The 27993-nt window shown below is 47.7% G+C and overlaps 1 protein-coding gene across 2 annotated transcripts in view; it reads left to right on the forward strand.

Moving 5' to 3' along the window:
- Window positions 1-27993, forward strand: part of ZBTB7C (zinc finger and BTB domain containing 7C) — a 131818-nt gene that overhangs the window by 18908 nt on the left and 84917 nt on the right. For both annotated transcript variants that reach the window (XM_051803682.1, XM_051803683.1), the window contains exon 2: window positions 19675-19771. In XM_051803682.1, the coding sequence (XP_051659642.1) occupies window positions 19720-19771 (52 nt within the window). In that variant the 5' untranslated portion in view covers window positions 19675-19719. The remainder of the gene's footprint in view (window positions 1-19674; window positions 19772-27993) is intronic.

Raw genomic sequence — 27993 nt, forward strand, 5'->3', positions numbered from 1 at the left:
GGAACGGACTAAGGAATGGCAGGGGGTTTGGAACTAGATGGCCTTTCAGGTCCCTTCCAACCCATACCAGCCTGTGATTCTATGATTCTGAATCTCCCAAAGCGTGTATGAACTGTACTTTTCCATTCTTGCATTGTGATGGATCGATTGATTGATTGAGGCCATGTCTGCATATACCATTTTTCAGCCTGGCTTCGAAGGAAACAAACCTGAGACCTGGCTCTGTCTCTGTCCACATATCTCCTGTCAGTAATTCTTGCACCATGTGGTGGCTCAGGGTCGAATCTGTCGGAGGGCTAGGAATAATTTGAAACTCCTAGGTTTCTTCAGAATAAATATCTTGCCAGAGACCCTAATGACCTGAGTGAGGAAACATCTGCAGTGATACGAGACACCAGTGAATCCGGTGATGGCAGAGCTGTGTGATGTGGTTACCACCCAACTCCAGATGGGTGGATGCTTTTAAACAAATTAATCCTAGGGGTGCCTGCAATCTCTGTGCAGCCAGACACTCCTAGAATGAATCCTGGACCTGATTCTGAGCTGTCTGGCATCTCATGTAGTCATTCAGCTTCTGCAGAGCAGGGACAAGGAGCAGCCACGCTGATGTTTGACTGTGAGGCACCGAGGGATTGAGCCTTTTGCATGTGTCTGAGCAGGGCAGACATGAGCCTTGAGTCAAATTAAAAAACACAGCGACTTCTGAGTTCGTTAGACATGACTAAGGGCTGCTTGGGTTAATGGAAAAGTTGAGGAAAGCTTAATTGTTCCTGCATAAAGAGCACATGGAGGAGCTGTGAAGGCAATCAGAGGCGATGTGTGTAAGGTGTTACTTGTCGGCTTGTAGGGTGGAAGTGGGTAGATAAGCCAGCATCACTATGTACAAGAAAGAAAAATCTAAGACTCAGAAGCTTTTATTTTGAGGGCTGTTGGTGCCAGAAGCAGCTGCAGCAGGGAGCTGGCCTGACATGCTTTGGGTTCAGCTGTGGTTCAGCATTCTTTTCTTTTTTTTTTTTTTTTTTAACACATTTACTTTATATTGAGGGATTTTTTGCCAACTGATATACCATGTGCCTGTGACCAATCTTGCTGTGTGCTGTGTGGGGCTTGGCTGTCCCCCACAGCTGGCATGGAGCTCTTCTGTAAGTGCTAATGGCTGGAAGGGCATCCTTTTTCCATGTGCCTGCAGACCCATTTCAACTCAGTGCTGGTGGACACATGGACCAAGCTGGAGGTACTCAGAGCTGCACTGGAAGTTGGGCAGTGACACAGAGCAAGTAGGTACTGATGGCCCCCTCCCTGCGGTGATTTCCCAGTGTTTTCCCCGGCCATCCTGGAATCCTACCTTCCCTACCTTTGTGTTGGGAGGGACCTTAAAGCTCATCCAGTTCCCCCCCTGCCATGAGCAGGGACACCTTCCCCCAGAACAGGGTGCAGTGACAGAGCAGGGAGGGCCAGCTGCCTTTTTCTGCTGCCCAAGGGTGAGAGGTGGGGCTGGGCAACCTTCAAATCTCTCAACAAAGCCTCGGCAAGAGTGTCACCTCCTCTCTGCCCTCCCTAACCACTCCATCCCATCCTAATACGTGTTTGTGCCTCACAGATTTCCATTCCTTAAACACCTGGTAGCCACAAACAGGCTCAGCTCTTGCTTGCACATCACTTGCTGATTTGTTTTACGACTGTGTGGCTGCTTTTTTGTCTACCCAGGGAAGGTGGGAGAAGAGGCAAAGGAAAGAGAAATGGTTGGGAAAGGCACCATGATTGTTGGGGTGACAGCTCAGGTCGCTGCTGCTGCCCCAAGGGGAGAGGGGGGGCACCAGGGCAAGCACAGGGAACCCCAACCAGCATCTGTGCATCCTTCCACCACAGGAGCAAGGAGTCAAGTAAAGTTTAGTAAGTGTTATATCAACGCAGGAAAAACGTACTTGATGCAGAAACAAACTGACCATGAGGTGGAATAAAAATTTTATGTGTTGTCTCTTTTTCTTTCTCCCTCTTTCACACCTCAGTAGCTCACACTGAAGTTGTCTGGGTGGGTCTGATCTCAGCGCTCGGGTCATTTTATGACTGTTCTTGCTGTTTTCATGGGAGTAAAGTGATTTATGTGCATCTTTGCAGATCTGGGCCTTTAGCTAATATCGAAGTGCACACCCACGCATGCCACTATGGCAACATCTAATAACCCCTGTGTAGAAAAATATTTCCTTTTCATTGTAGCAGTTAAGCTGGAATTTCTGAGAGGACTGATGGCATGAAGTGCTGAACTCCCACCCAGGTAAATAACAGTTGAGCACGTTATTCTTTCCAAGACTTTTTTTTTTAAAAACTCCTTGGTGCTTCTCTCTGCTTGATGGTGGATTGTGGGGGGGAGATGAGGCAGCTGGAGCTTGGGTGGCTTCCTGACTGGAACATCTAGGCATCACCCCAGAGCTCTTGTGCTGGGAAAAACGATCCAGCCAGTGCTGTGCAAGGCAAGGTGGTGCTCTATGGGGAGGATCCTGAGGTTTGTCCTGGTCTTTCCTCGATAACTGTCTTTCCCCAGGGTGACTGCAGGACTTGAATTCCATTTTGGCAGCTCTGGCTCCTCACCCTGCTACCTTCAAGGGCTATATCTTCCCTGGGAGAGGTTTGCACTGTGGTGATGATGGTGAGATCCCTTCTGGTCCTGGATGGTGCTCCTGCTCCTCAGCAATTAGGTCCCAAATGCTCGGTGTTCTCCAACAGTGCTGGTTTGCAGGACTTAAGATTTAACGCAGCATTGGGCCCCAGAATGTTGTCTCACCCTGGGTAATACTGAGGGAGGTTATGTGTGGATACCAGGAGGAGATCCCTGACAGTGTTTTGAAGCTGAGGGGGGGAGAGGGGAGGAATAAAATAGCAATAAGAGAGTGTTTGTCCCCCCAGCCAGCAAAGCAGGATTAATGAAATTCTGCAGAGGGCGGGCAAGGGCACAGTCAGCAAAAAATGGATCTGGGTGGCTGTAACATAAATATTGAGGGGGATGGAGGAAGCTGGAGACAATGGCCTGCCCTGTGTCGAGCACTGCGATTTAAGGCTGCAGTGTCCTGTCTGGAGAGCAACGTCTGCACGTGTGTGTGTGCACACTTGGGCACAATCACAGGAGTACAGAATGGTTTGGGTTGGAAGGGACCTTCAAAGTCCAGCCCCACTGCCATGGTCTGGCTGACATGTATGGGCATGAATAAAGCGACCAATGGACCCAGCGAGGTGGTTTCTGCCTCTCTCCTGAATTCACTGCCATGCTGGTCTTCCTGCAAGCTCGAGGCCAGCAAGGAGTTTGACCTTCACAGAGAAGGGATTTTTGAGGGTGTGCACCATTGTTCTAACACTTTTTGTTTTTGTGTTATTACTGAAAATACAGGAGAGCATTTTGTGTAACGTGCACTCGCTGTTTCATTCGCTGGGAGCAGGATTAGCTCAACACTGGCCGTATTTGCAGCCCCTGCCAGCCTCAAAGGCCCTCATTCAGTATCCACTTTGTCTCAACAATTAGCAAGATGAAAGAGCATCTGGCATGCAAATTGTGTAGCAGGACAAATGCCTGATGTGAGGTCCTGCAATGGCAACCAATGGTTCAAAACAAACAAACAAAAATATCTCTTTCAGTCAAGAGATCTGCTTTTGAGTTGCCTCCAAATGCCTGTACATTGACACAATAAGGTTTTTTCCCTCGTGATGTCCCTCCAGAGATGGGATGCGCAGCAAGAAAAGCTGCTCTGCCGTGTGCGTCATGAGTTAATTACCAACTCCTAATCAGGTCTGGTGTATCTGTCTGACAGGCCATGTCTTGGCTGTCACTGTGGAGTGGTGCAACCTGGTGATAAAGTTGAACCCACTCGTGCTTGCAGGTTGCCCAGAGAAGCTGTGGCTGCCTCTGGATCCCTGGAAGTGTTCAAGGCCAGGATGGACGGAGCTTTGAGCAACCTGGTCTAGTGGAAGGTGACTTTGGAACATCTGGGCAATGCCCATGGCAATGGGGTAGAACTGGATCATCTTTAGGGTCCCTCCCGAGCCAAACTGTTCTATGATCTTTCGTCTTGTGCTAAGGAGCTCCCGAAAACAGTTCTGGAGCGCTCTGGAGGAGAATCATGGAATAGTTTGGGTTGGAAGGGACCATCTTAAGGACCATCTAGGTTCAACCCTCCCTGCTGTGGGAAGGGGCATCTTCAGCAAGATCAGGTTGCTCAGAGCCCCATCCAACCTGGTTTTGAATGTTTTCAGGGGTGGAACCCTCCATTTCTCTGGGCAACCTGTTCCAGAGGATGGGTTGGTCTACACAATTCCAAAGGCTGATATAATGGTCTTAAGCCCATGATGACGCTCCTTCTTTACAACTGGGTGAGTGTCAGGTCCTGTTGCAGGGCCCTGTGCAGGAGAAGGGGAGATCCCAAATCGCCTCTCAGCTTGAAATCACAGGTGGAGGGGAAAAAGGGCTTTTCACTCCTGTCTAGTGATCTCATGTAAGGAATGATGCTGACAGGGAACAAGCCAAGCAGCATCTTGCCTTTCTTCAAGGGACCTCCCTGTCCCCCAGTGAGAGGTGTGGGAAGGATGGCAGTCCCTACTCAGAGTGCAGGAGAAGAAACATTTTCGAAATTTTCTTAAAATACATGAAAAAAAGTAGACTTCAGGGTCAATATTGCTGAGGCATCAGTGACAGGGAGCATTGCTGGAAGAGGAGGCAGGATTTCATGGGAGAGCTTGGGCTTGGTTGCTGCTTTTATGTTTTAGTGTCCAAGGCGAGGTAGGCCCAGTGGTGGTTGCCATTTGAAGCATGTGGATCCTCGTGGCAGGGGTTGTGGGTTTGTCCTCCTCTCAGTTGTTAGGACGGCTGAGGGAACAACCCTTTCGATGGAGTAAAATAAAAATTAGAGGATGACTCTGCAAACGAGTTCTGTAGGTACTTGCTTGGGAAGCAGACAGTTGATTTCTTCTCCTGAGAGTTTTCAGACATTCTCCTGTGTTTGGCTTTGCTGGACAGTTTAAGGGAAAATGCTGAGAAAGATGAAATTTCCTACTCAGTCCTCCAAGTTCTTTCCCTGAAGCTTGAGGAAGGCTCCCTGGCAGGTCAGTGGCAGCTCCTGCAGTAGCGTGAAGGACTCATTTCCCTCTCCCCCTCAACGTCCCTGTCTCCAGACCCTGCTGTCACGGTACAGCTGTGCGAGTGGCAAAGTGCAGATGCTCATTTTTACGAGCTGGCCGAGCCTTCTGCTGCCCCCACTCTTTGGCAGAGGAGGCTGCAGTTCCACGCACGGCATCTGCCGGAGCGCCCGGGGGGGGGCTGGCAGGGCATGAAAGGGAGTTGTAAGGCCAAGAGGGAGGCAGTGGGGTGGTTCAGGCTGGATGCAGCCTGGCGAGGGCTTGGAGGCAGAGCCTATCGCCTCTCCCTAGCTCCTGTTTTCCCTTCTTCTCCGTGCCTGTTTGTGTTTGTGTTGGATGTCCCAGCAAATCGTGCCCTCTGCAGATGGGCTTTGACCTTGGCTGCCTCCCAGCCTTGCTTTGCTGGGGCAGGTAGAGAGAGGAGTGATTTTTTTTTTTTTTTTTGAGACCAGCGCTGAGCCCTCAAGCATTTTCTAAATGTGATGAGGTCTGATTTAAGCCCACTAACTACCTTTTTCCACTGATTTAAAAAAAAAAAATTGTTAATTTATTTTCCCAGGGTTGTGGGAAACTGCACTTACTCGAGATTGAGGTAACTTCAGCTGAGCTTGCTGATCCATCCCAAAGCTCCTGAGTTCAGAAAATAAAAATAAAACAGTGATAACAATCCTGGTGTGCCCCATGAGAGGCAGAGCGGGGCAAATAGCAAAAGTTTGGGGAGGTTTTGATCTTGTACATTTACGTGATTCATGGAAAATAAATGCACTACAACTTTAAGGCTTTGCCTGCAGCTAAATATAAGGGTGTGCTGGCTCCACCCTGCTGCTCTGTTAGGGATACAGGCATTTATTTTTCTGGGGTGAGTTTTTTTTTGTTTTTTTTTTTTTTTGCTTTATATTTTGTCCCTTCTGTTTTATTTGTTTTTGGTGAAACTCCACCATGAAATAACCGACAGTTTAGGAGGGTGGCCCTGGAGCATGCAGGAGAGGTACCTCCTAACATTCTCCCGGTGGAAAGTTAAAGGATTGGAACTTAACCAAAATTCAACCCTCACGTAAGTGTTGCGCGCTGTTGTCCGATGGGGAGATGATGATGGCAGGGGTGAAGCCTTGAGACAGCAAGTCTATTTTAACCTGGCTTTCCCGAGCCCCCAGCCTGCTTGATGTTAAGCCAGCAGCCAGGTTGGCCAGGGGAAGCTGAGCTTTGTGGCTTGGGCATGGTCAGCCCGTTATTTGTTTCCTAAATAATTTTTATTTTTTTTTTAGGTGAAAACTCCGCGTGTTGGTAAAACTCAGAGAGGCGGCGGTGGCAGGGTGTGTTTTCAATCAGCATTTGCTCACTCTAAACTTAGTTTGTCTGGGACTTTCTGTTTTTGAAAGAGAAGTCGGTTCCATCTCCATTTTCTGTAATCATCTGCTTATTTTATTAGCTTTTTTCCAAAAGGCTGTGTTTCCCCTGGTGCCTGACCACCTGTTTTCTATGAGCTGCTGAAGGTCCGAGCTCTTCCTCCGCGTGTGCAGAGCAGATTTCTTTCAACAAGCCAAAAGAAACGACACAGCTATAGACTAAAAAGGGCAAAAAAACCCACATACTGTGCTATTTTGGTAGTAGCAAATTATGCCTCCTACAAATTACCATTGGTTATGAACATTGTCCGTCTGTCTGGATGACAATGTCCTGCTTTCAGACCACTGCTAATACGTTTAGAATTAGGATAATACCCATTGAACTCCAAAGCAGCTCCTCTTTTCTGAGCCCTGATTTATTCCTACCAGCAAATGTCACATGCAAGTGGAAGTTTTATGGCTGGATAATTCACAGACTGCTGGGCATCTTATTAGGAAGGACTCGCACTTTTTAAAAAATGACTTGAGTTTTTTCTTTTAGTATTGTAAAACTATCAGTTCTCTAGATTTTCTTGCTTGCTGGCTTTCTCTTTTCCTTTTTTCTTTTCTCCCCTCTTTTTCTTTTTTTTTTTTTTCTCCTACTCTTTCCTTTCTTTTCCCCACCCTTTTTCTTTCCTTTCCCTGTTTTTTCCCCCTTTTTCTTCCACATTTCCTTTCTCCTTTTTCTTCCTTCCTTTTTCTTTCCCCTTTTTCTTCCCCCTTTCCTTTCTCCCCTTTCTTCCCCCTTTTTCTTCTCCCCTTTTCTTCCCTCCTTTTTTCCCCCCCTTTTTCTTTCCTCATTTTTCTCCCTCCCTTTTTCTCCCCCTCCTTTCCTTCCTTGCTTTTTCTTACACCCCTTTCCTCATCCCCTTCTTCTCATTCTTTCTCTCTTGCCTTATTTTTTCATATTTTTTCTCTTTTCTTTTTTTCACGTTCTTTATTACTTTTCCCCATGGTTTTCCCTTTTTGCCTTTTTTTTTCTTAGCATTATTTTTGTTTATTTTTATCTTATTTTCTCTTTTCCTTTCATTCTTTCTGGCGAAGCACAAAGTCAGACTGAGGGTTTACTCACCTTTCAATCTTAGGTTCATGAACATCAGCTCTGAAATATCACTCTGAATCCACAGTGAGGACTGTGGTGCTGTAATTACAGTAAGAAAGAGGTGAAATGTGATACCTCCAGTATCACAAGCATATTCAGCATTTGATATGCCTTGCAGAGGTGATTCATGCCCATGTCTTGACCTGTGGTTGGTCTTTTTATGCAGTGTATAGTGAATGATGTTTCCAGATGTGACATTTCTTGGGAGCTCATGGGCAGGGGTGGGACCAAGGTGAAGCCCCTGGTCCTCCAGCTTGGCAGTGGGGTGTGTGTGTTTGTGTGTGCTGGGTGAATCCCAGCACAGAAAACCCAGGAGGCAGCTTTCTCCTCTGCCACAAGCCCTCTCTGGACCAGACTGCCCCTTGCAGCCCAGTAAGAGCAGGTTATGCCCTTTCCAGCTGTGAGGCTCGAGAACAAATGGTGTCTTGTCCCAGTTTCATACCACCTGGGGTTTCCTTTCCAGTTTTCCTGAGTCATCTTTTCCACAAATAGGACTGAAAGAAAGAGATGGGTGCAGGTTGCTTTTCTCCTTCCCTGCTGCCCGGCACATTCCTGTTAGAGAGTGTGTGGTTTGCATTTCTGCAGCATCTCTCTTCCATAACACATCTGTGCTTCCCCTCTCTGGGGTTTTCCATGCTGGTTTTCTGTGCCAAACAGAAGATGGAGGTGAGCTACTTTGCTAACTGCCTGGGAGGAAAACAGTACTGTGGCCTCATTTCATGTTGGATGGATTCAGGCATTGCTCCAGAATGAATTCAGAGACCTGTTCCTTCCTTCTCCGCCTCCCATTTCTTTCTTGTTCTTTCTCTCCTTCTTCTCATCCTCCTCTGCTCCCTTTTTTTCTCCTCCTCTCCTCCCTTTCCTTCTCCTCCTCTCCTTTTTTCCTTCTCCTCCTCTCCTTTTTTCCTTCTCCTCCTCATCTTCTTCCTTCTGCCCTCTCCTCCCCTTCCTTCTGCCCTCTCCTTCCTCTCCACCGTCTCTTTCCTTCCCCTCCTTCCTCTCCTTCTCCTTCCTTTCTCTCCTTCTTTTCTATTTTTCATTTCTTTTCTTCCTTTCTCTTCTTCCTTCCTTTCTTTTGCAAGAAAGGTGTGTGAGGCCCCCATCACCGTGAAGGTGCTTGCAGAGGGCTCCGTGCACACGGGCCCACTTTAAACAGGCTTTTTATCCACTGCAGGATGAGTGCAGGGTTGGCTGGGCTGCATGCTCAGATGTTCAGGAGCTGCTTTAGATGGTGTTTCAGGCCATAAAACCCAAGAGCTGTGCCTGGGAAGACAGATTGCTGCCACAGAGTAAGCAAATCTATTGAAGCTGGGCAGCCAGGTAATTAACCACGTGTGTCTGTCTCCGTCCCTCTCATGCTTTCCTGGGCAGACTGAGAGTGGCTTGAGCATTTAAAGTAAGTCCTGTGAGGAGTGCTTGAGGGAGCTGAGGTTATTTAGCCTGGAAAACAGGAGGCTCAGGGGGGACCTTCTCACTCCCTAGAACTCCCTGGCAGGAGGGTGGAGCCAGGTGGGGGTAAGGTTCTGCTCCCACAGGATGAAAGGACATAGTCTCAAGCTGCACCAGGGGAGGTTCAGGTTGGACATTAGGAGGAATTTTATCACAGAAATGGTGATTAAATATTGGAATGGACTACCCAGGGAGGTGGTGGAGTCCCCGCCCTGGAGGTGTCCAAGGAATGACTGGACATGGCACTCAGTGCTCTGGGCTGGGGGACAAGGTGGGGATCGGGCACAGGTTGGACTCTGATCTTAGAGGTCTTTTCCAACCTAATTGATTCTGTGGCTCTCTGATTGCTGCCCTATCAAAGAGAGAGAGAGAGTTGATATGTGTAGATGGGAGATGCCTGCTACTTAAAATGAGGCCCCTATGGATCCCATGGAGCTGGGACTGGCATGAAATGGCACTGGAACTTCTTCAGAGCCTTTGTCATTCTGAGTGGGTCAATCCCCTGGAGTAGGAGTGAGTCCCCTCTCCTCTGAGTGGCTTTGGAGGAGCTGTGTAGTGATTGCTAGAATGTGGATGTGTAAATCCCTTCCTACAGGTCCCTGAACTCATGGCAATGGATAGAAATTAAAGGCTGTTTTTGTGGAAGGATTGATGAGCTGCAGCTGATATTGCTCACTCACATACCTTTTCCATCTCCTAATGGAAGGGGTGCGGTGGCCACTGGCAAATTGAGTAAATGCTCTGTAGAGCACCTAAAAAGGGATGTGTGTATGTGCTGCAGAGGGGGAGTGCACGCTGATGTGAGTGTTAGCATTTCTAAGAAATGGTGATTCTCCTTTGGAAAGCCTGAGTGAACAGCACTTCCCGGGAGCTGCCTAATTTAAGTCATCTTTGCTCTGTTTTGTTCTACCCATTATTTTGAGCTGTCAACATTAAGTGCCACAAAGAGTCTGTGAGACACTTCTTTCTGCTTGCCTCTAATAATCCCAGAAACAGTCTCTGGTCTCTTTGTCTGGGGTACTCTCTGATGGCTCTCAGTGCTCAGTTTTCTGGAGAGGAGCCACTTTGTGGAACAGTAAGACAATCAGTGAGGCAGTACCTCAAGTCTCCTGCCCTTGAAGAGGCAGGGGAGGAGCAAGGTGGAATTGTGTTTTGGCCATCATAGTTAATGACTTCTAAGAAAAGGTTTGGTGGCAGCTCAACAAAGGTGATCCTGGCTTGAAAAAATAGAAGCTTGCGTTTAATTTACTCCAAAATTTGTTGGGGTTTAGCGTGATCTTTGGTGCTGTAGGAGAACAATAAGATCTGGTGTTCAGGTCTGGATTAGGACTTGGAGTCTGAGTCCAACAGGAAGGTCCAAGACTTGTTTGTCAAGGCCAGGATGAAGTCCAGCAGAGATAAGTGTTACCTGGCCTTCTTGGCTTTTTGAGGAGCTGGTAGGATCCATGGAGGGGTCTTTATATGAATACCAGATCCACTAAAGAAAAGGCTGGTGGAACACCAGAGACCTGTCAGTGAGGTGGATCCATCCTTGGCAGCCCTGAACTGCTCAGATATCTCCTGTGTGTCCTTGGGGATGCCTGCTTTGGGCTGGGGGTGAACCAGAAGGCTTCTTGAGGATTCTTTCAGTGCTTTGATGCTTTAGCCTTTATGTCTTCCTTCAGGCCTGGGTAAAGCATCCCATGCCTAACTCAGCATAGACTTGGGGGAACTCTATGCTGGTATCTTAATCCTCGTCTCTTACTGAGGTGGAGAAACAGCAAGTGCCTCCTCCATTGCCCAAAATATCTCAAAATATCCAGCATTCCATGTGATGCCATACTGATTTTGTGCTAAACTTTCCTTATCCTAGTCGTGCTGCTGCCTTCGGCTTTGCCCATCTCCTGCCCCTTGTGCCATTGGTCCAGGCCTGCCCTCCCAGTCAGACACCAGTCTTCTTGGAAAATTCTCTTTTTCAAGGGATCACAAGGCAGCTAAAAGTACCCTAATTACAACCAATGGTACCCCAACAGTGCTGCACTGGAGGTAAAATAGACTGTTTCTATTTATTGGTTAAGAATGGCTCTGTGATAACCTTTCCCTAGGGATTTTAGAGAGGAAAAAAGGCATAAAGATGGAGTTTGATGTGTTTCTGAGGAACTCCTTCATGCATTGCATGTGATTGCTTTCCCGTTCAACCCTTTGGCCCTGGATGTGACATGACACAGAAAGGCACCAGGACTGCATGGTGGCAGGAGTGAGGGATGGCTCAGAAAGCAGGTGAAGAAGGCTGGTATTTCAGCTTTTCTATAAGTGCATGAAGAAATAAGACTATATGGTGGTAACTATTTGTTCGTGCATTAAAATACATAAATAGCGAGGAGAAAAATAACTTTCCAAGTAAGTTTTACGAGAAGAAGTAAGTTTGATTTTTAAAATTTTTGCTATGGATACAGAAGCACTGGATGATTGCTTCTGAGTCTATTTAATCTTGAAACTTGATCCTTATAGCGGCCACTGTCAGGGGCTGTTTTGCATTGGCTTTATGTTGACTGATGCTGCATTTCATCTGCCATTGCACTGCTCAGTCCCTCTGCCTGCTGATTGGCTTTCTTGAGTCCTGCTGGAGTGTCTGATGGGTTTTTGTGGCCTCGAAGCCTTATTCAACTCTGCGCTAAGGCAGCAGCTTTAGTAATGAAAAATGAGTTTTTAAATGCTATTTATAAAAAAAAGCTGTTGGTGTAACATGATTTTTGCTCAGTCCCATATGGCTGGGGTTGTCCTGGGCTCATTAAAAAACCCACTTAGAGTGTGCTTTGCCTCTGAGGATGTCTCACAGATATCCCCTTGATGTTAGCATGGCCCTTGGATACACCTAGGTGCCTTCCATGTAGTCTCAGGTCTGGGACTGGGAGGAAAGCTAAAAATCTAAGGAAAGCTGTTGTGAAAAAATCTAGGCTTGTTTAGCCCATATGGTTGTGGAAAGAAAAGTTGCAAAATGGACCCCTGAGCAGTCCCAGAGGAAAAGAAAAAAAACTTTAGCGTGTTTCGAAGAAGGGAAATGAAGGACTGAGCTTGAAGTGTTGAGGGTGATCTCATGGCTTTGGGATGGCGTGAGCAGTCAGTGTGGCAGCCTTTCCTCCTGCTCTGGGTGGGGCTGGCACTGAGATGGAACTGTGGCTGAGGACAGAACTCGCCCTCTGGCTTTTCTTCAGATGCGAGGAAGGTGGATTGTTTTCCAGCGACGAAATTCCCTATTGAAAAAATTGAATGCTTCCTTCTCGCTCCTGTGAATGGGACGCCTGGGAAGCAGAGCACGCTGGTTCCAATTACCAGCACAGCAAGGCCAAGTGCTGCAGTCAGTCAGGAATTTATACCTTTTCATACCTATTTGAAGAGATAAAACCTCTTTTTTTTTTTTTTTATTAGTTCTTTTTTAATTATTATTATTTTTTTCTTTTTCCATGTATGTAATGAATTCAAAACAGGAGCCCAGCCAGCCAAGCTGCTTTTGATTCATTCCCATATTAATATTTTATGTCTGAATATGTGTCTCATCCCTCAAATTAGTCAAACTTGCTACCTCAGTTGAGACTGAAGAAATGGTCCCAAGGAATGCAGGTTTTTTTGATGGACCAGAGGGCTGTGACTCCTCTGGTCTGGAAACAGTCTGGGAGAGCTGGGGTGTTCAGCCTGGAGAAGAGAAGGCTCCAGGGAGACCTTATTGTGGCCTTTTGGTAGTCAAAAGGGGCTTGTAAGAATGATGGGGACACAGTTTTTAGTAGGACCTGTTGTGATAGGACAGAGGGTTTAAATTAAGAGGGGAGATTCAGACTAGATAGAAGGAAGAAATTCTTGGCTGTGAGGGTGGTGAGGCCCTGGCACATGTTGCCCAAAGGAGCTGTGGCTGCTCCTGGATCCCTGGAAGTGTCCAAGGTCAGGTTGGACAGGGCTTGGAGCAACCTGGTCTGGTAGAAGGTGTCTGAAATCCCTTCTCTCCAGACCTTTCCCTGCCTGCATGGGCTGTCCCAGTTTCCAGGCTATGCTGGATGGAGCCGGTGTGAGCTGTGACTGCAGATGGGCCTGTAGGCTCCAGCTTTACATGAAGCCTTCTGCAGAATAACTGGCAGAGCACAAAGACCTCATTGAGGTGGCTGGTTTGACTACAGGTGCACACCCCTTCCAGGGCACGCTTGACGTAAGTGGTGCTGCTCCAGGACCAGGCTATTGCATCCCTTCCTGTTGATATTTAAAATAAGACCATGCATCTCTGTTATTGTTTGCATCCCAGCGTTGCCTACAGGTCTTCAAACAGGATCCCAGCTGTCCCAGCTGTGCAGGGTTACACAAAGCCTCAACAGAGCCAAAGCTTACCCTGCAGACAAGTCTTAGAACAGGGGGCAGAATTACAGAATCACAGGGTCTTTTAGGCTGGAAAAGCCCTCCGAGATCATCAAGTCCAACTGTTCCCCAGCACTGCCCAGGCCACCACTAAACCATGTCCCCAAGTCCCACATCCACAGGGCTTTTAAATCCCTCCAGGGATGGGGACTCCACCACTGCCCTGGGCAGCTGTGCCAGGGCTGGACGATCCTTTTGGTGAAGAAAATTCTCCCAATATCCAACTTAAACCTCCCCTGGTGCAATTTGAGGCCTTTTCCTCTTGTCCTCTCCTTGTTCCCTGTGAGAAGAGACTGACCTCCACTTAGCTACAATATCCTGTCAGGGGGTTGGAGAGCCTAAGAAGGTCCCCCTGAGCCTCCTTTTCTCCGGGGTCAAATGTAAGTAGCTGGAGGAGAACGAAGAAGTTGTGATCCTGAATAGGCTGTGGGAGATGCAGAGATCCCACCACACACAAAGTAGCTTACAGTATAATGAAATGTTGCATATACATCTGTATGATTACAAAAGATTCCCATTTTACAGTAGTTCTTTGGGAGCACACGGTCATTAGGAGTGAGCTGGAGTGGGAACACCTGGAGGGGCAGAGTTAAGGATGATTATGCAGCCCATCCCTGGCTTTTCTTCACTTTGGGGAGCTGCATAGCATAATTTCATCATAGATTTATGTGCAGCTAATTGTCATGTAGTTTGATATGCAAATAAATCCATATAAATATCAAGAGAAAGACTTAAAGCTGTGCTCTCCACTGTCGTGCTGCAATCCTTGCTTTTCTGGTCAGTCTAATCTACTGGATTACTCCTTTCATCATCTTGTGTTTTGGAGACCTGGTATCCCTTCCAAAGAACACCAGTCAGATGTATATTGATTAGTTAATTTTTCTGCATGGTATGTCAACACAAGGGTGGAGAACTCAAAGCCCTGGGGACCCAGTGAGGTGTGTGGCCAGGCAACTATTTTGGGCTAATGCAGAGATGTGGGCTGTGCTTGGTCTATAAAGGCAAGAAACAGGTTTCCTACCAGAGGTAGTCCATTTATGCTGAAGACTGAACAGAAATTTTCTTGATGTGGGTAATAGAGCATCTGTCAGAGTCAACGTTGAGATAGCACTTCCAAACTGAGCTTTCTGGATCAAGAGTGCTACCAGCAGTGGTGCTGAAGGGTGTTTAAATTTAGTTTTTAATTCAGAAGATTAAGCTTAAGTAGTTTAAAAGTGGGAGAAAGTGTGGACAGAGTCAATATTTTTATTTTGAAGGAAAATCGAAAGTGTGGATTTGTTTTCTGGTAGCATCAAAGGTCACACCTTCCTCAGCCTGGGTGCCTCTCATCTGGTTTACACTGAGAACTAGATTTATTGGGACTTTCATGTTGTGATCTTAGGTGAATGTCTTTTACTGTCTCTTTGAGTCTTGAATCAGATATATCTCTGCAACATCAAGAAACAGGTGTCGTGCAAGGGGACTGTAACCTGGTGTATATGCACAGCAGTTTCCTTCCAGCTGGGCTGGAGAAGAGCTGGATGTGCTGTTTTGGGGCCAGACCCAGTGCTGGCAGTGGTGCAGTGCAGAGGAGTGAATTGAAGCTGGGAAATGCACAGGTAGATGCAGGACAAGAATTCCCAGAGGGTTCCCCAATCCCAGAGCATGTCACTAGCATTGGAGCATCTCTCCACTGAGGGGAAATCCTGGAAATCCTACTGGGGTGGGGGCCTCTCTGTCAAATCCCTCCTTGACACCTCTGGTTCTCAGGGGCTGAGGTGCTCCCAGATTCACCAGCTGGTCCTGAGCCTCAATTCCCTGTTTTTGACTCCGCATGGTGTCCATCCTGAACTAGAAGGCTCTCCCTTTGGCAATGCACACAATTCAGTGTCCTTTCAAGGGAGTGAATTTTAGATTTCTGCAGGTTGCACCAATGCCATGTTTGACTTCCACCACCTGGCTTTACCATCTCTGTCTTTTCTAATGTGTCTTACGTGGGTTTTTGTTTGTTTGTGATTTTTTCTTTTTCTTTCTCTTTTTTTTCTTTTGTTGCTGTTTTTGTGTTGTTGTGGGGTTTTTTTCGGTCATTGGTTGTCGGTGGGCTTTTTGGTTGGTTATCTTCCTGGCTTCCAGTCCTCCTGATAATGTGTTTATGAGCTGTTAATGTATCCCCACAGAAGCAACCCTACTTGTGTTTTCCTTTTGGAACAAGGATTAGAAGACATCCCATATCCCTTCTTTTTTTTTTTTTTTTTTTGTTTTTTAATTTTTCCCCACCTTTTGATTTCTTCTCTTTTCCATCCTCCTCCTTATGACCTTTCTCCCCCCCAGCCCATTCTCCTACAGGCCTGAACTCCACTGGTTCATGAGTTTTTGCAGGGGCAGAGGAGCCTGAAGGCTGTAAACTGGTTTCTGGGTGCTGTGTGTTTTCCCAGAGAAGATCCTGGGGGTGGGAGAAGGCCTGGAAGTTGGTAGGTGATGTGAACACTAAAAGGAAACCCTTTTTTTTAATTTTTTTTTTATTTCCTCCATTGGTGGATGGTTCATGGTCTGCATCTAGATCTGGGGTCCTCAGCATGGGAAAGAGATGGGCCTACTGTGGCAGGTCCAGAGGAGGCCATGGAGATGCTCCAAGGGCTGGAGCCCCTCTGCTCTGGAGCCAGGCTGGGAGAGCTGGGGGGGTTCACCTGGAGAAGAGAAGGATCCAGGGAGACCTGAGAGCCCCTTCCAGTGCCTAAAGGGGCTCCAGGAGAGCTGGAGAGGGACTTGGGACAAGGAATGGAGAGATAGGACAAGGGGAATGGTGTCCCACTGCCAGAGGGCAGGGTTAGATGGGATATTGGGAAGGAATTGTTCCCTGTGAGGGTGGGAAGGCCCTGGCACAGGTTGCCCAGAGAAGCTGTGGCTGCCTCATCCCTGGAAGTGTCCAAGGCCAGGCTGGACGGGTCTTGGAGGAACCTGGTCTAGTGGAAGGTGTCCCTGCCCATGGGGAGATTGAACTGGATGGTCTTTAAGGCCCCTTCCAACCCAAACCATTCAGTGATTCTGTGATTCGTGTAATTACTCACTGGACTGCAGGGGGGTACTGAGGGCTTTTCAAAAAAAGCACCTCGTTTATCCCTACCTGCCCAGCCAAATCATCACAGAAATGCCTCGAGGAGAAAGGGAAATGGCATTCATAGTCAGCTGGGGGTTTGGTGAAAGACCATATATCACGGGATTGTCAGTGAAGTCACGGCACTGGCAACACTGAACTAAGGGTTTTTTGCTGGGGCTCGTGTTTTCTTGGCCTCGCTCAATAAAATAAAACCTGCCAAAGCTGCAGCAGCAGCAGCAGCAGCAGCAAGAGAGCCCCCGTCTATCTGTTCTCACACTCCCAGCCGCTCCTGCCTGAATTATTCATGTTCGGTAAGTGATCTGCAAACAGCTCCTGTGATCTCCCTGTGATCTGTGGGCATGCGGGACTCACCCCTGCTTAGGTCAGGGCATTTTCTCCGTTTCCTTCCCCGAGGCAGGGAGTCTGTGGGAATCTCTGGATTCCTCACCGCCCTCCTCCTGATTAACCGGGCCCCGTGTGTTTATTATTTACGTGGTATGATTTGTTCAGCTGTCCCAGGCACATGGTGTTATCAGTGGATAAGTAAGGAGACTCCCTGTGAACATCTGTAGTTGTTGCCTGACAAATCCTGTTGTATAAATAGTATTAGGGAGCTGCAGAGGCTCTTGTAGGGTAAATACCCTTGTGACTCAAGGCAACACTGCCAGCCTCTCACCCAGCTTTTCACCTGCCCGTGTATCTCAATAGAGGTTTACTGGGCAGTTTTTTATATGTGTAAAACATATATATATGTTGAAGATGTGTATTTAAGATGTCCCAGCTCATTGCAAGGGGTTTGGACTAGATCACCACCCTAGTTTGGTCCTCCAGCTGGGTTTCTTTCAGTTTGTTTTTTTTAGTTTAAAGGCCTTTTCCAACCCAAATTATTCTGATTCTGTGATTCCAATATATATGTATGTATGTTTTATGTATTTGCCTGTTTCCCACAAGCTCTTCTCTGTCTTTTATTTCAAATTTTAATATTTTCTTCTGATTTGGGCATAGAAAGATGTTGACAAAACTAGTGAGAAGGGCAGTTTATGGTCAGGTAGTGGGCAGGCGTTCTGTGTACTTTGCTATCCATGTCATTAATGAAATGGGTTGTGTGCCTCTTCTAACATACCCAGCCCAGGTACATCTTGGATCTGCCACTCCAGTGTTATCTGCTTGATCCCAGCATAATGCAATAAACCACTCTGTATTTTGGGATGCGGACTGGAATGCTTCAGGAACCCATTTCCAAGTGGAGCTGATGACCTGAGCTCTGACTCCCAGGTCCCCTGCCCCCTCTGAAGGAGTAGCCCCTGGTTAAAAAAAGTGTCATTTATGTTACCTGCTTCTGTATACTAACCCTGAGGAATACCTGTGACTTGCCTAGGATATCCCTCTCCTGTGGCATCACTGGGATACAGCAGTGAGTTTGTTAAAATGTCCTGTCTCTCTGCATTCTGGAAAGAGGATTTTCTATTAAACCTTAGGGAAATTACTGGCCTTGTTAACTAGTGTAGAAGTAATGAACCACAGCAGGGTGGCTCGAGAGATTTGGGCCCTCGCTTTGTAAGGCTGCATTGTTTCTTCAAATGAGAGAAATAATTTAAGCAAACAAACGAACAAAGAATTTCTGGAAATTAAAGTACGGTACAAATGGGATGATTTGATCATCCTCTGTTTAATAGGAGCAGTGCAGCGAACAATTGCGTGGTCGACCTCAGAAATTTATCCATGGTAACCAGTCACAGGAGAGAAAAATAGACAGCCTGCCACCAACTTGGTATTAAAGTTCTATTTTCCGTTTTTTCCACGGTTGTGGGCCAGTCAGGGACTTTCCATGAGCAGTCAGCACAGCAGAAATCCCCTTCTGCTCCCTAGCAGACACTGCTGCTGGGCAAGGAAAGGTCTGGTGCTGGTTTTGTACTGGTTTTGGCTTTAGTGGGTTTTGGTTACAGTTTTCAGTGGGATCAGGCTGGAGCAGACCCTCCCTGCCAAATGCATCCTGCTGGGCCAGGGCTATCAATAGAATGGTTTGGGTTGGGAGGGACCCTAAAGATGATCCAGTTTCACCCTCTGCCATGGGCAGGGACACCTTTCACTAGACCAAGTTGCTCCAAGCCCTGTCCACCCTGTGACTGAGGCATGCTTGTGGTGGAGTCTGGTGGAGGAACCTCATCTCTGGCTTCATCATCTCTACAAGGTGCTGGGTGTTAAATCCTCTATGGGATTTGGGGTCTGTGCAAGCCCTGCATGATCCCTGTGGCTTTGGGCGGGTTTTGCAAGAGCCCAGAGGAAGGACAGAAAGACTCTGGCAGGCTGGAGTTCATCCAGAAATAAATAAACCAGAAATTCTGGGCCTTCGGGCTCAAATGGTCTGTTCCTCAAAAGACAATTTTGGAAGGGATCACTGCGCTTTTGTTCTTCCATTAGGCAGCTGAGGAGAGAGCATTGTTTTCCTCCCCTCATCCGTTCCCCTTTTAGGGAAAGAAGGAGGACTTGGCCGCTGTGAGCCAAGCATCTCAGGGGACCTCCCAAAACAAAGGGCTGTGTGGAGGAGTCATCCTGTCCCCGTCGTCATCCTCTCCCCTGCCTTCACCCTGCGCTTGGCACTGCCGTACCCGCCTGGGGCTGTCGTGCCGCGCGTCACTGCCAGCCGGGCAGGGAGCTCCGAGGGGTGTTCCTCGCCCTCCTCCCTGGAAACACGGATAACTCCTCTTATCTCCGGGTTTATCACTTCCCATAGACTTGCCAAGGCAACCCCGGGCTTTGCCTTGTGCCAGGAAGGTGTGTGAGCTCTGGGGTGGTGTTGGCGGCGTAACGTGTCCAGGTGTGGTGTCTTGGATAACTCAGTGCTCCCCAGGAACGTCATCGAGATGTTCCTGGATGTGGATTGAAGCTCCATGGGCACATCCATGCTGGTGTAATTTTTCTCCTGTGTGCTGAAGGTGTCCATCCTGGATCTGCAGAGGATGCCTGTGGGTTGGAGAGCATCTCCTCAGCCATGGTCTGCGTGACCCTTGAGTTAGTTCCCTGTACAGGACAATGGGGCTGGCACATGGAGCTGGAATGTTTTTGGTTTTGGTTTTGGTTTTGTTTTTTTTTAATCGCAGGTTGTGTAGGGGTTTTTTGATAAATACTGGACTAAGACCAACCTATCTTATTTTGCCCAGGCTCCAAGACTGACCCTGCTGAGAGCCCCTGAGATATTGAACTCTATGAGCGGAGACCACTTGACTGCACTCAGCACCTTTCAGGACCAGGCCCTAGGTAATTATTCTAATTCTCTGCCTGGATGATGGGTGAAATCTGATGTTCTGGGTTATGCAGACTGTCTGAAATGACATTTCTAGTTGTTTATCCCATGAATCTTTGTCTGGTTTTTTTCCTACTGAAGGTTGTCACTCTAGATTAGTATCTTGACACTACAATAATACCACTGATCCCTCAGAAATAAAAGAGTATATCTACTTTGTTTCCAGAGGAGGAGTCAGAATGGTTTGGGTTGGAAGGGAATTTAAAGGCCATCTAGTCCAACTCCCCTTCCATAGGCAGGGAGATACCTTCCACTGGACCAGGTTGCTCCAAGCTCCATCCAACCTGACTCGAATGTTTCCAGGGATGGGGCATCCACCATGTTTCTGGGAAACCAGAACTGCTGGATCACCATTCTGGTAATGGTCCCCAGCTCTTCTGCTTGGAAAGCTCTCCTGAAGTTAACTCGCAGAAAGCTGTAAAAGCGAAGAAACAAGCACAACAAAAAGTTTTCACTCCCATCAGGAGCAATCGAAGGCTTGCAATAGCAATATTCATTGGCAAGGATGCTTGTTCAGGTCAGACTTCTAAGAAGTGCTCAAAACCTACAGGTTCAGGAGCCTGCTTTTAAAAATAGATCCAGCATCTGTTTTCTGCAGAAAAATAAGTTGTGAAAGTCTTACTTATCTTGGTTTACAGTAGCTACATTCTCTCCTCCAAAGCTGGCATCACTGTTGAGAAACTTTCACTTTGAGAAACTTTCAGTCCTTGCTCCAAAGATAGGTGGAAATCAAAGAATCTAGGACCAAACACTGTTCTGCTCTGTATCCCCATGGAGGTGCAGTGTCAGCCTCGTGCTTTTCCTGAGGCGCAGGGGCAGGATTTGACCCAAGATTCATTTTTTCCATCCCAGCAAGACCCACTCAAACTCAGAGCATGAGCTCTAGAGGCGAGGATCTCAGGGGTGAGTTTTGAGAGGAGTAAGGAGGAAGCCAGCAGGATGCTGTGGAGGTTACTCTGCAGCACTGAGGGTGAAGGATTTCCTGTAGGGTTGGTTTCCTGAGCGCGTTGATATTCCATACGAAATTCTCTATGCCAATAAAAGTATCAGTCAACAGAGGGTTATAATTTTTAACCCCGTATGCTGAGTTCCCCCACCCCACCCCAGTTAATAAAAAACAGCTTTGCACTGATTTCAGCAGAGGTTAAAGCCCAGCTCCCAAGATCAGGATGGCATGAGGGCAGATGGTGTGTCACTGGCTGCTCTCCCAGAGCATCCTCTCTCCGTGTGGGAACAGAGGGCTTTTCTCCATCCCTTACAGCTCTGTATGGTGACATTTCAGGATCCAGGCCTGAGGACTTTGACTGGGTTGTTTCCTGTTTTGACAATCTCCATTTCAAATACTCTATACACAGCATTGTGCAGGGAATTAAAACAAACCACAACCTGTATCCTTCTCTTGAATATTGTGGTGGGGAGCTAAGCTCAGGTTTCCAGTGGGGAGGGAGAAGACATGGATGGTGAAACAGGCTCAGAAAGTGAAGGAGAGGAAAATGAAGAATGAGAAACAAGAAATATGTTCACCCTCAGGGCTGCAGTATGATACTTTTCCCCATCCACTCAGTATTTGTAGGGATGGGGTGCTTCCTCGGTGCTGAAACTCATATGCTTTGTGTTTAAACTGCTGCTGTCAAAGCTTGGAGAGTAACTAAAACAAAAAGGTCTCAGGTCAAGTGGATGTTTTCCAATTGACCGGAGAGCAGTATAAATCCTGGGGAAGGAAATAACCCAACAAACATCCACCAGTCCCGTGTCTGCATCCCCTCTTCCAGTGCTGGCTGCTGGTGGCAGGTCCTACAAGGACATGCAATCCCGTGGCAGAGCCAGGCAGGCTCAGCATCCTGAAACATTCTTCAGGCATCCCCTTTCACAGCATATATTTTTTTGCGTGAATTTAACGGTATCAGATCCAGGTTTGATCTAGGTCAGCGATTAGGAGGATCGAGGGGTTGCTTCGGGTGAGTGTGGTAGGAGAGAAAACGCCTGCCTGTCGAGGACCTTGGGGTTGAAGCTCATCCTGAACCCCTGCAACGCATCTTCAGCTGAAGGCTGGTATTTGCAAGCTCGGGGGATTCGGGCAGGTGGCACTCACGGGGAGCGTCAGAGCAAACGTGTCTCTGCCACTGCTTCGCGTCGTCCCTCGCACGGTCCCCCCCCCCGAGGTTTTTGGTGTGGCCAAATGCTCTTCGACGTGTTGTAACCTGAAGATAGGGATTAGATAAAGGCAAAGTGTTCTGGGAGCTTTGCCAAGCCAAAGGCACTGAATTATTGAGAGATCCGTGTCTCGATTATGGATTTATGCTCTATAACAACTTCTGAGAGAAAGCATGGTGTTTACAGGGGCAGACTGGGACAGTCCTAAGAAATGGAGCTCTCCTTTTTGAATTGCATTGCTTTTATTATTATTTTAATAATAATAATATTTCTGCAGTGAAGCCATATATGAGAATATTATTTGTGTAGGAACTGGAAATTAATCTGAAATGATCAGCGTATTTTTTAAAGGCACTTTACAAGTCACTTGGCATTGGAAAAGGTACAACTATCCATCAAAGCAAGGCTTGGGGATAAAATAATTAGAAATCACACAACCATAGCAAAGGAAGATTAGTGCTAAAATTAGAAGCCATAAAGTTGTTTTTAGATTAGGCTGGAATCTGGGCAGGCTGCTTTATTGTACTGTGTTACTTTAAAAAATGCAAGGTGAGAGGTGTGAATTGTCTGCATTTGGTTGTGTCGCAGTGGAAATGCTGTTGTGAGTGTTAGGTGGGATGATCTATGAGATAATTTTCAGGGAAATCCTTGGGGGATGGAAGTACAATCCCTTGTGAAAGACAACCAACTGCTAAAGGAGCTGCGTTTGGTGCTGAGCTCTTCTCCCGAAGGATACCCATAAGGTTGGTTTGTTCCTGGTTTTGTTTTGGGGTTCTAGTGGCCAGATACCCACGCTGCATCCAGAAGAATGTGGTGGGATGGCTGGATGAGGAAGGGTCTGCACCTTGGTCACAGGTGTGAGCTGGGGCCAGATAGTGACATCAGATGAGCATAGCCCATGGAGCTTCATCACTTCATTTGTCTGCTGGAACTGCTTGTTGGTGAACAGGATGAATCCTCTATCAGAGGCAAACACAAAAATGATCAGTGGACAGGCTGGGAGAGCTGGGGCTGTTCAGCATGGAGAAGAGAAGGCTCTGGTGAGACTTTAGAGCCCCTTCCAGTGTTTAAAGGGCCTCCAAGAGAGCTGGAGAGGGACTTTGGAGCAATAGAACACAGGAAAATGGTTTTACACCAAGAGGGGAGTTTCAGAAAAGGTAGAAGGAACAAATTGTTAGTGATGAGACATGGGCACAGGTTGCCCACAGAGGTGTATGTTCCATGTATAAATGCCTTTCAGGAAAGAGTCTTGATACTAGGAGGCCTTCTGATGTAGCTAGAAAGGCATAACATGAGCAAAAATTAGAGGACAAGTCAGGCACATCCACGTGTTTTCACTGTGGAGGATGCCAAGCAGAGGTCCCTGTCACCCTCAGGAAGGTGATTTCTTCAGTGCTGGTGCCTTTAAATGGGGAGTGGGGGATTCCTGGGAGAGAAACCCGAACTTTGTGGGATGTGCTGCCTAAATGTGGACACGATGAGGTGGAGCCCTTCACCTGGTCCCACCAGAGGTACCAAATGAGAGGGTCTCAGGTTCCCCACTGGCCAGGAGGCACCGGCGCCCCTGCGACCACCCGCAGCACCTTGTTGGCACACGCGTTTCCCGGTGCCTGCAGGGGGAAAGTGGAGTTGAGCAGACTGCCTGCTCCCCCCAGGATGCTCCCCGCTGTGCCTCCAGCTCAGTGAAAGCAGGACAACTCCTCGCCGACTCTTTGTAGCCCGAGAACAGAGCGCTGGAAAAGTCCGGCAGCTGGGAACTTTACTAATTCCAACTAATGACTCCAAAATACTGACTGAGGGGAACAATTGCACATCATCAAAAGGCACAGACAAAAGAAAAGCACTGTATTGTAATAGCAAACGGAGCTGAATTTGGTCTGATGGAGCACCTTTCATATTCCAAGCATTTCAAAGCCCTTTGCAGAGTAATGAGCTGCATGCTGACAGCAGGCCCCGTGGACCAGGCTTTATGTGCCCAACAATAGCTGGCACAGTTGCTGGCAGAGGACCTGCTTGTGGTGGGAGAGGGGATGGTGGCTGGGATGCTGGGGTTATCCTGTACTTTCCTGATTTTTTTTCAGTGCTGTTGGATCTCTAGCTGGCATTTGGACGGGCACTAGAGGTGATAGGGCAAGACTTGTTGGTCTTTCAGTACTTAAAGGGGGTTTAGAAGAAAGATATAGACAGACTTTTTTAGTAGGGTCTGTAGTGATAGGACAAGGGGTGATGGTTTTAAATTAAAAGCAGGGAGATTCAAAGTAGATATGATGAAGAAATTATTTATGATAAGGGTGGTGAGGCACTGGCATGGAAAGCTGTGGCTGCCCCATCCCTGGAAGTGTCCAACGCCAGGTTGGATGGAGCTTGGAGCAACCTGGGATAGTGGAAGGTGTCCCTGTCCACGACAGGGGCTTGAAACCAGATGATCTTTAGTCCCTTCCAACACAAATCATTTTAGGATTCTGTTAAACAGGGGTGGACAAACATGCTCTGACACATATGAGAATCCCTTGGCACAGCTGAGAGTAGACCTCAGTCTTCCAGGTCACCATCTGGTCCTCTAATCTTGTGGTCCCCGTGACAGTTTCATGAAGGCCCACGTACAACTTCAGCTCTTTAATTTTAGCTGAGCCAGAATAGCATTGGTGCAGCTGTGGGAACAGATATCTTAGTCCTGCAACTATTTCTGTGGCAGGGAAGCTTCTTGTCCATTTGCGAGGAGAGGAAAAGGTTAATTTCATATTTTTTTTCCTTTTTTCTTTTCTTTTTTTTTTTTCCAAAGAGGAAATAAATGTACCTACCCCACCCTAAGGGGACAGCACAAATCTGTCAGCCCTTGGTGGGTGGGGGCAGGCAGCTGGGCTGCATTAAGGAAGTCACCCTGGGGAGGGAAGGGGTTGGGGGCATGGGTGGGGGGCCTTGGCTGCCTGCCCAGAGCTGCAGGCAGAGAGGGGAATGCTGTACTGGGCCATATTTTAAGAGACCAGGCTCTAATGCTGTCTGCAGAGCCATAGAAGCACAGAATGGTTTGAGTTGGAAGGGACCATCCAGTTCCACCATCCTGTCATGGGCAGGGACACCTTCCACTAGACCAGGTTGCTCCAAACCCCATCCAACCTGGCCTTGGACACTTCCAGGGATCCAGGGGCAACCACAGCTACTGTGGGTAACCTGTGCCAGGGCCTCACCACCCTCACAGCCTAGAGTTCCTTCCCAATATCCCATCTAGCCCTGCCCTCTGTCAGTGTGAAGCCATTCCTCCTTGTCCCACGTCCCTCTCCAGCTTTCCTGGAACCCCTTTAGGCCCTTGGAAGGGGCTCTAAGGTCTCCTTGAAGAGACTTGTGATGAGTTGGTCTTACCCAGGGTTGGAATAAAAGATCTGTAGCAAAGCCTGATTTGGAGTTAGAAGACGAGCTCGGGGGTGAGGAATGAGATCTCAGACGCTGTGCCCTGTGATCCATGCACTGGCTCCCTGCTAGCCAAGGTAACCAGACTCCATCAGCCTCCTGGCTTTGCTGGAGGAGCACCCTGGGTTGGTGTTGGATTTGCTGCATCACCCCCATCCCAGCATGTAAAGGAGGATGGGAAGCTGGCTAAGATGCTTTGGAAGCCTGGATCCTCCTTGCTCCATCTGTGTTTCAGTGCTGCCTGGGCTCTAACTGGGCCGGGCTGATGCCATGGCAAGACTTCCTCTTGCAGGCAGCAGTCTTGCATGCTGTCATCCCACAGCGGGAATTTGATGGTGTGCAGATGGATTTGCTTCCTGTTTCCCTTCCCGATTGAGCCTGGTCAGTGCTGCTTTCCAACCAGGAATATCTCAATGGGCCAGCAGAGCATCTGCTTTGGCAGATACAGGCTCTCCACGATGACCCAAACTCATGCAGGTTATTTTGGTTCCACTTTTGAACCAATGCTCAAAGGAATTTATAAAGAGCTAAAAGTTTAAGTTTCTTTGGGAGCTGATTGCAATAAAAGTACACAGAGCCTATCCAAATTTTTCTTGTTTCGCTTTTATATCAGCAGTGGCTGGTGTGAATAACCTGTATGCAACTTCTGAGCATGGTAGGAGGCAGGTCACCTCTGGAGGCTCAGGGGAGATTGTGCTCAGAGGAGGTGAAGGTGGAGCTGATGTTGGCCCTGGTGTTGTGTTTGGGGTGGATTTACATCATTACACTTAGCCACATGCATGCTTTGCCTGAGCTTCTTGTTTCAGTTGAATGTTATGGTAGGGACAGGAGGGAAGACATTAGGAAGGCAAGTATTGGATCTAAAATCCCAAGCCAGCACTGTTTGATCTAGGAGAGCATCAGTGGAGTCTCAGTGGTGTTTTCCAGAGGAGGGGCAGACCCCCTGAGCCTGGGAATCCCTGTGAGGCTGTGGAAAAATGCTCTCACTGCCCTCTCCAGCACAGCTCCACCACAAGGGGCTCACCTGGGTTTTGCCAAGTAGGTTTCCTTGCCTCCTGTCTGGGATTCACCATGTGTCTGAGCTTTTAACATCACTTCATTCTCCCTCCCTGCATCCCATGCCCCTGTCCCAGATGTATTTGTTTAAGTGGCTTTAATTAACTTACATTTTCCTGTATGTGACAGCTCCTTGAGGCTTTGGTAACTGTTTTCTGTCCTTCCATGGTTGTCACTGACATGTAGCACTTTCCCTGCAGACCAGCCTTCAAGCCTACCTTGTTTATTCCCTGCTCTGAGGGATTATTTTAACATACTCAAGGAAATGGTTTCCATGTGAGCATTGTTACACACACTCAATTGATTATTAGGTGTGATTTTCCTGATCCCTGCTGGTATCCACAGGGATTTTGAGTGAGGAAGCCAGAGGGGCGTAGGATGATTGTTTAGGTCAGATAGATTTATCTTCACGAGTGACAAGACTGATAACTCTGGAGTGGCCTGGCTACAGGTGTTATCATTTGGGTGTCTCCTCAAGAGTGAAGGTTAATGTCTTGCCACAACTGATCCATCATGGTGTTATCTGCAGGATTTACAGGTCTTCTTGTGCCTTTCCAGCAGCAGTGGGTTCACTTTTCCAGAGTTCAGAGCTGTGTACCTGCCCCCTGGTTGCAGCAGCCACAACCATCGCATCAGCAAGGCCTTGCCCTCATGGATTTGTTTGCTTTTAAACTCGAAGTTAGGGATAATTTCTGCTTGTTATTGTATAGTTTCATGCTTTTCCAGTGGTGAAATGTGGGATGGATGGGTGGACAAGCCCAGTGGTTGAGTCGTCTCCCAAGGGAAAGCATCACAGAATGGTTTGGGTTGGAAGGGAACTCTAAGCTCACCTCATTCCATCCCACTGCCGTGGGCAGGGACACCTTCCAGCAGATCAGATTGCTCAAAAGCATCAATCAGATGAAGGCAAGACATGCCTTGATTCTGCCTTCCTGAGGATCACCCAAGAAATGTGATCAGGAGGATGGAAGGGAGCAAGGAGGGACTCAGATCTTAAAGTAAAATCTCTTGGGGGGAGCGGCAGGGGGGGAAGAAAGAGCAATAAATCCAGCAAATTAAAATGAAAAGGCAGCTAACATGAGCGACAACTGTACAGCATCAGATAAACACCGCATCCTGAATTCCAGTGGGATAGGAAATATGAAGCAAAAATCAGTCAGGTGCTCCTAGATAGCGATAAGGAAAGCAATTCCCATTTACCGGTAGAAATAAAATAAGAGGTCCTGATAAACCCTCCATGACTAGACTGGATTAGGGCTCTAGCTGTGAAAATTCATTACAGGCATGCAAAAGAATGCGTATCTCGCCCGAGCTAAACTGACTACAAACACCATTTATCTGGGGAAGAGACGACTCTCTCAGAATAAACAGATTTCTTTCAAAGGGAAGGGAGCGGGTGATCTGGCAGAAATCTATATTCCTGCCTTGTCATTTATTATGCAAATAAGTCTCACACCTTTCTAAGCCATGAAGGATGAGTCTGCGTTGGAGTTTCCTGCTGGAAGGATGATCCTGAGCTCTTCCAGGGACTCTAGGCTGGGGTTCCTTGCACACAGTG

The sequence above is a fragment of the Manacus candei genome, unplaced genomic scaffold (genome assembly GCF_025592945.1).
Source record: "Manacus candei isolate 608988 ecotype Guabito, Panama unplaced genomic scaffold, ASM2559294v1 h1tg000059l, whole genome shotgun sequence".
Taxonomy (NCBI): domain Eukaryota; kingdom Metazoa; phylum Chordata; class Aves; order Passeriformes; family Pipridae; genus Manacus; species Manacus candei.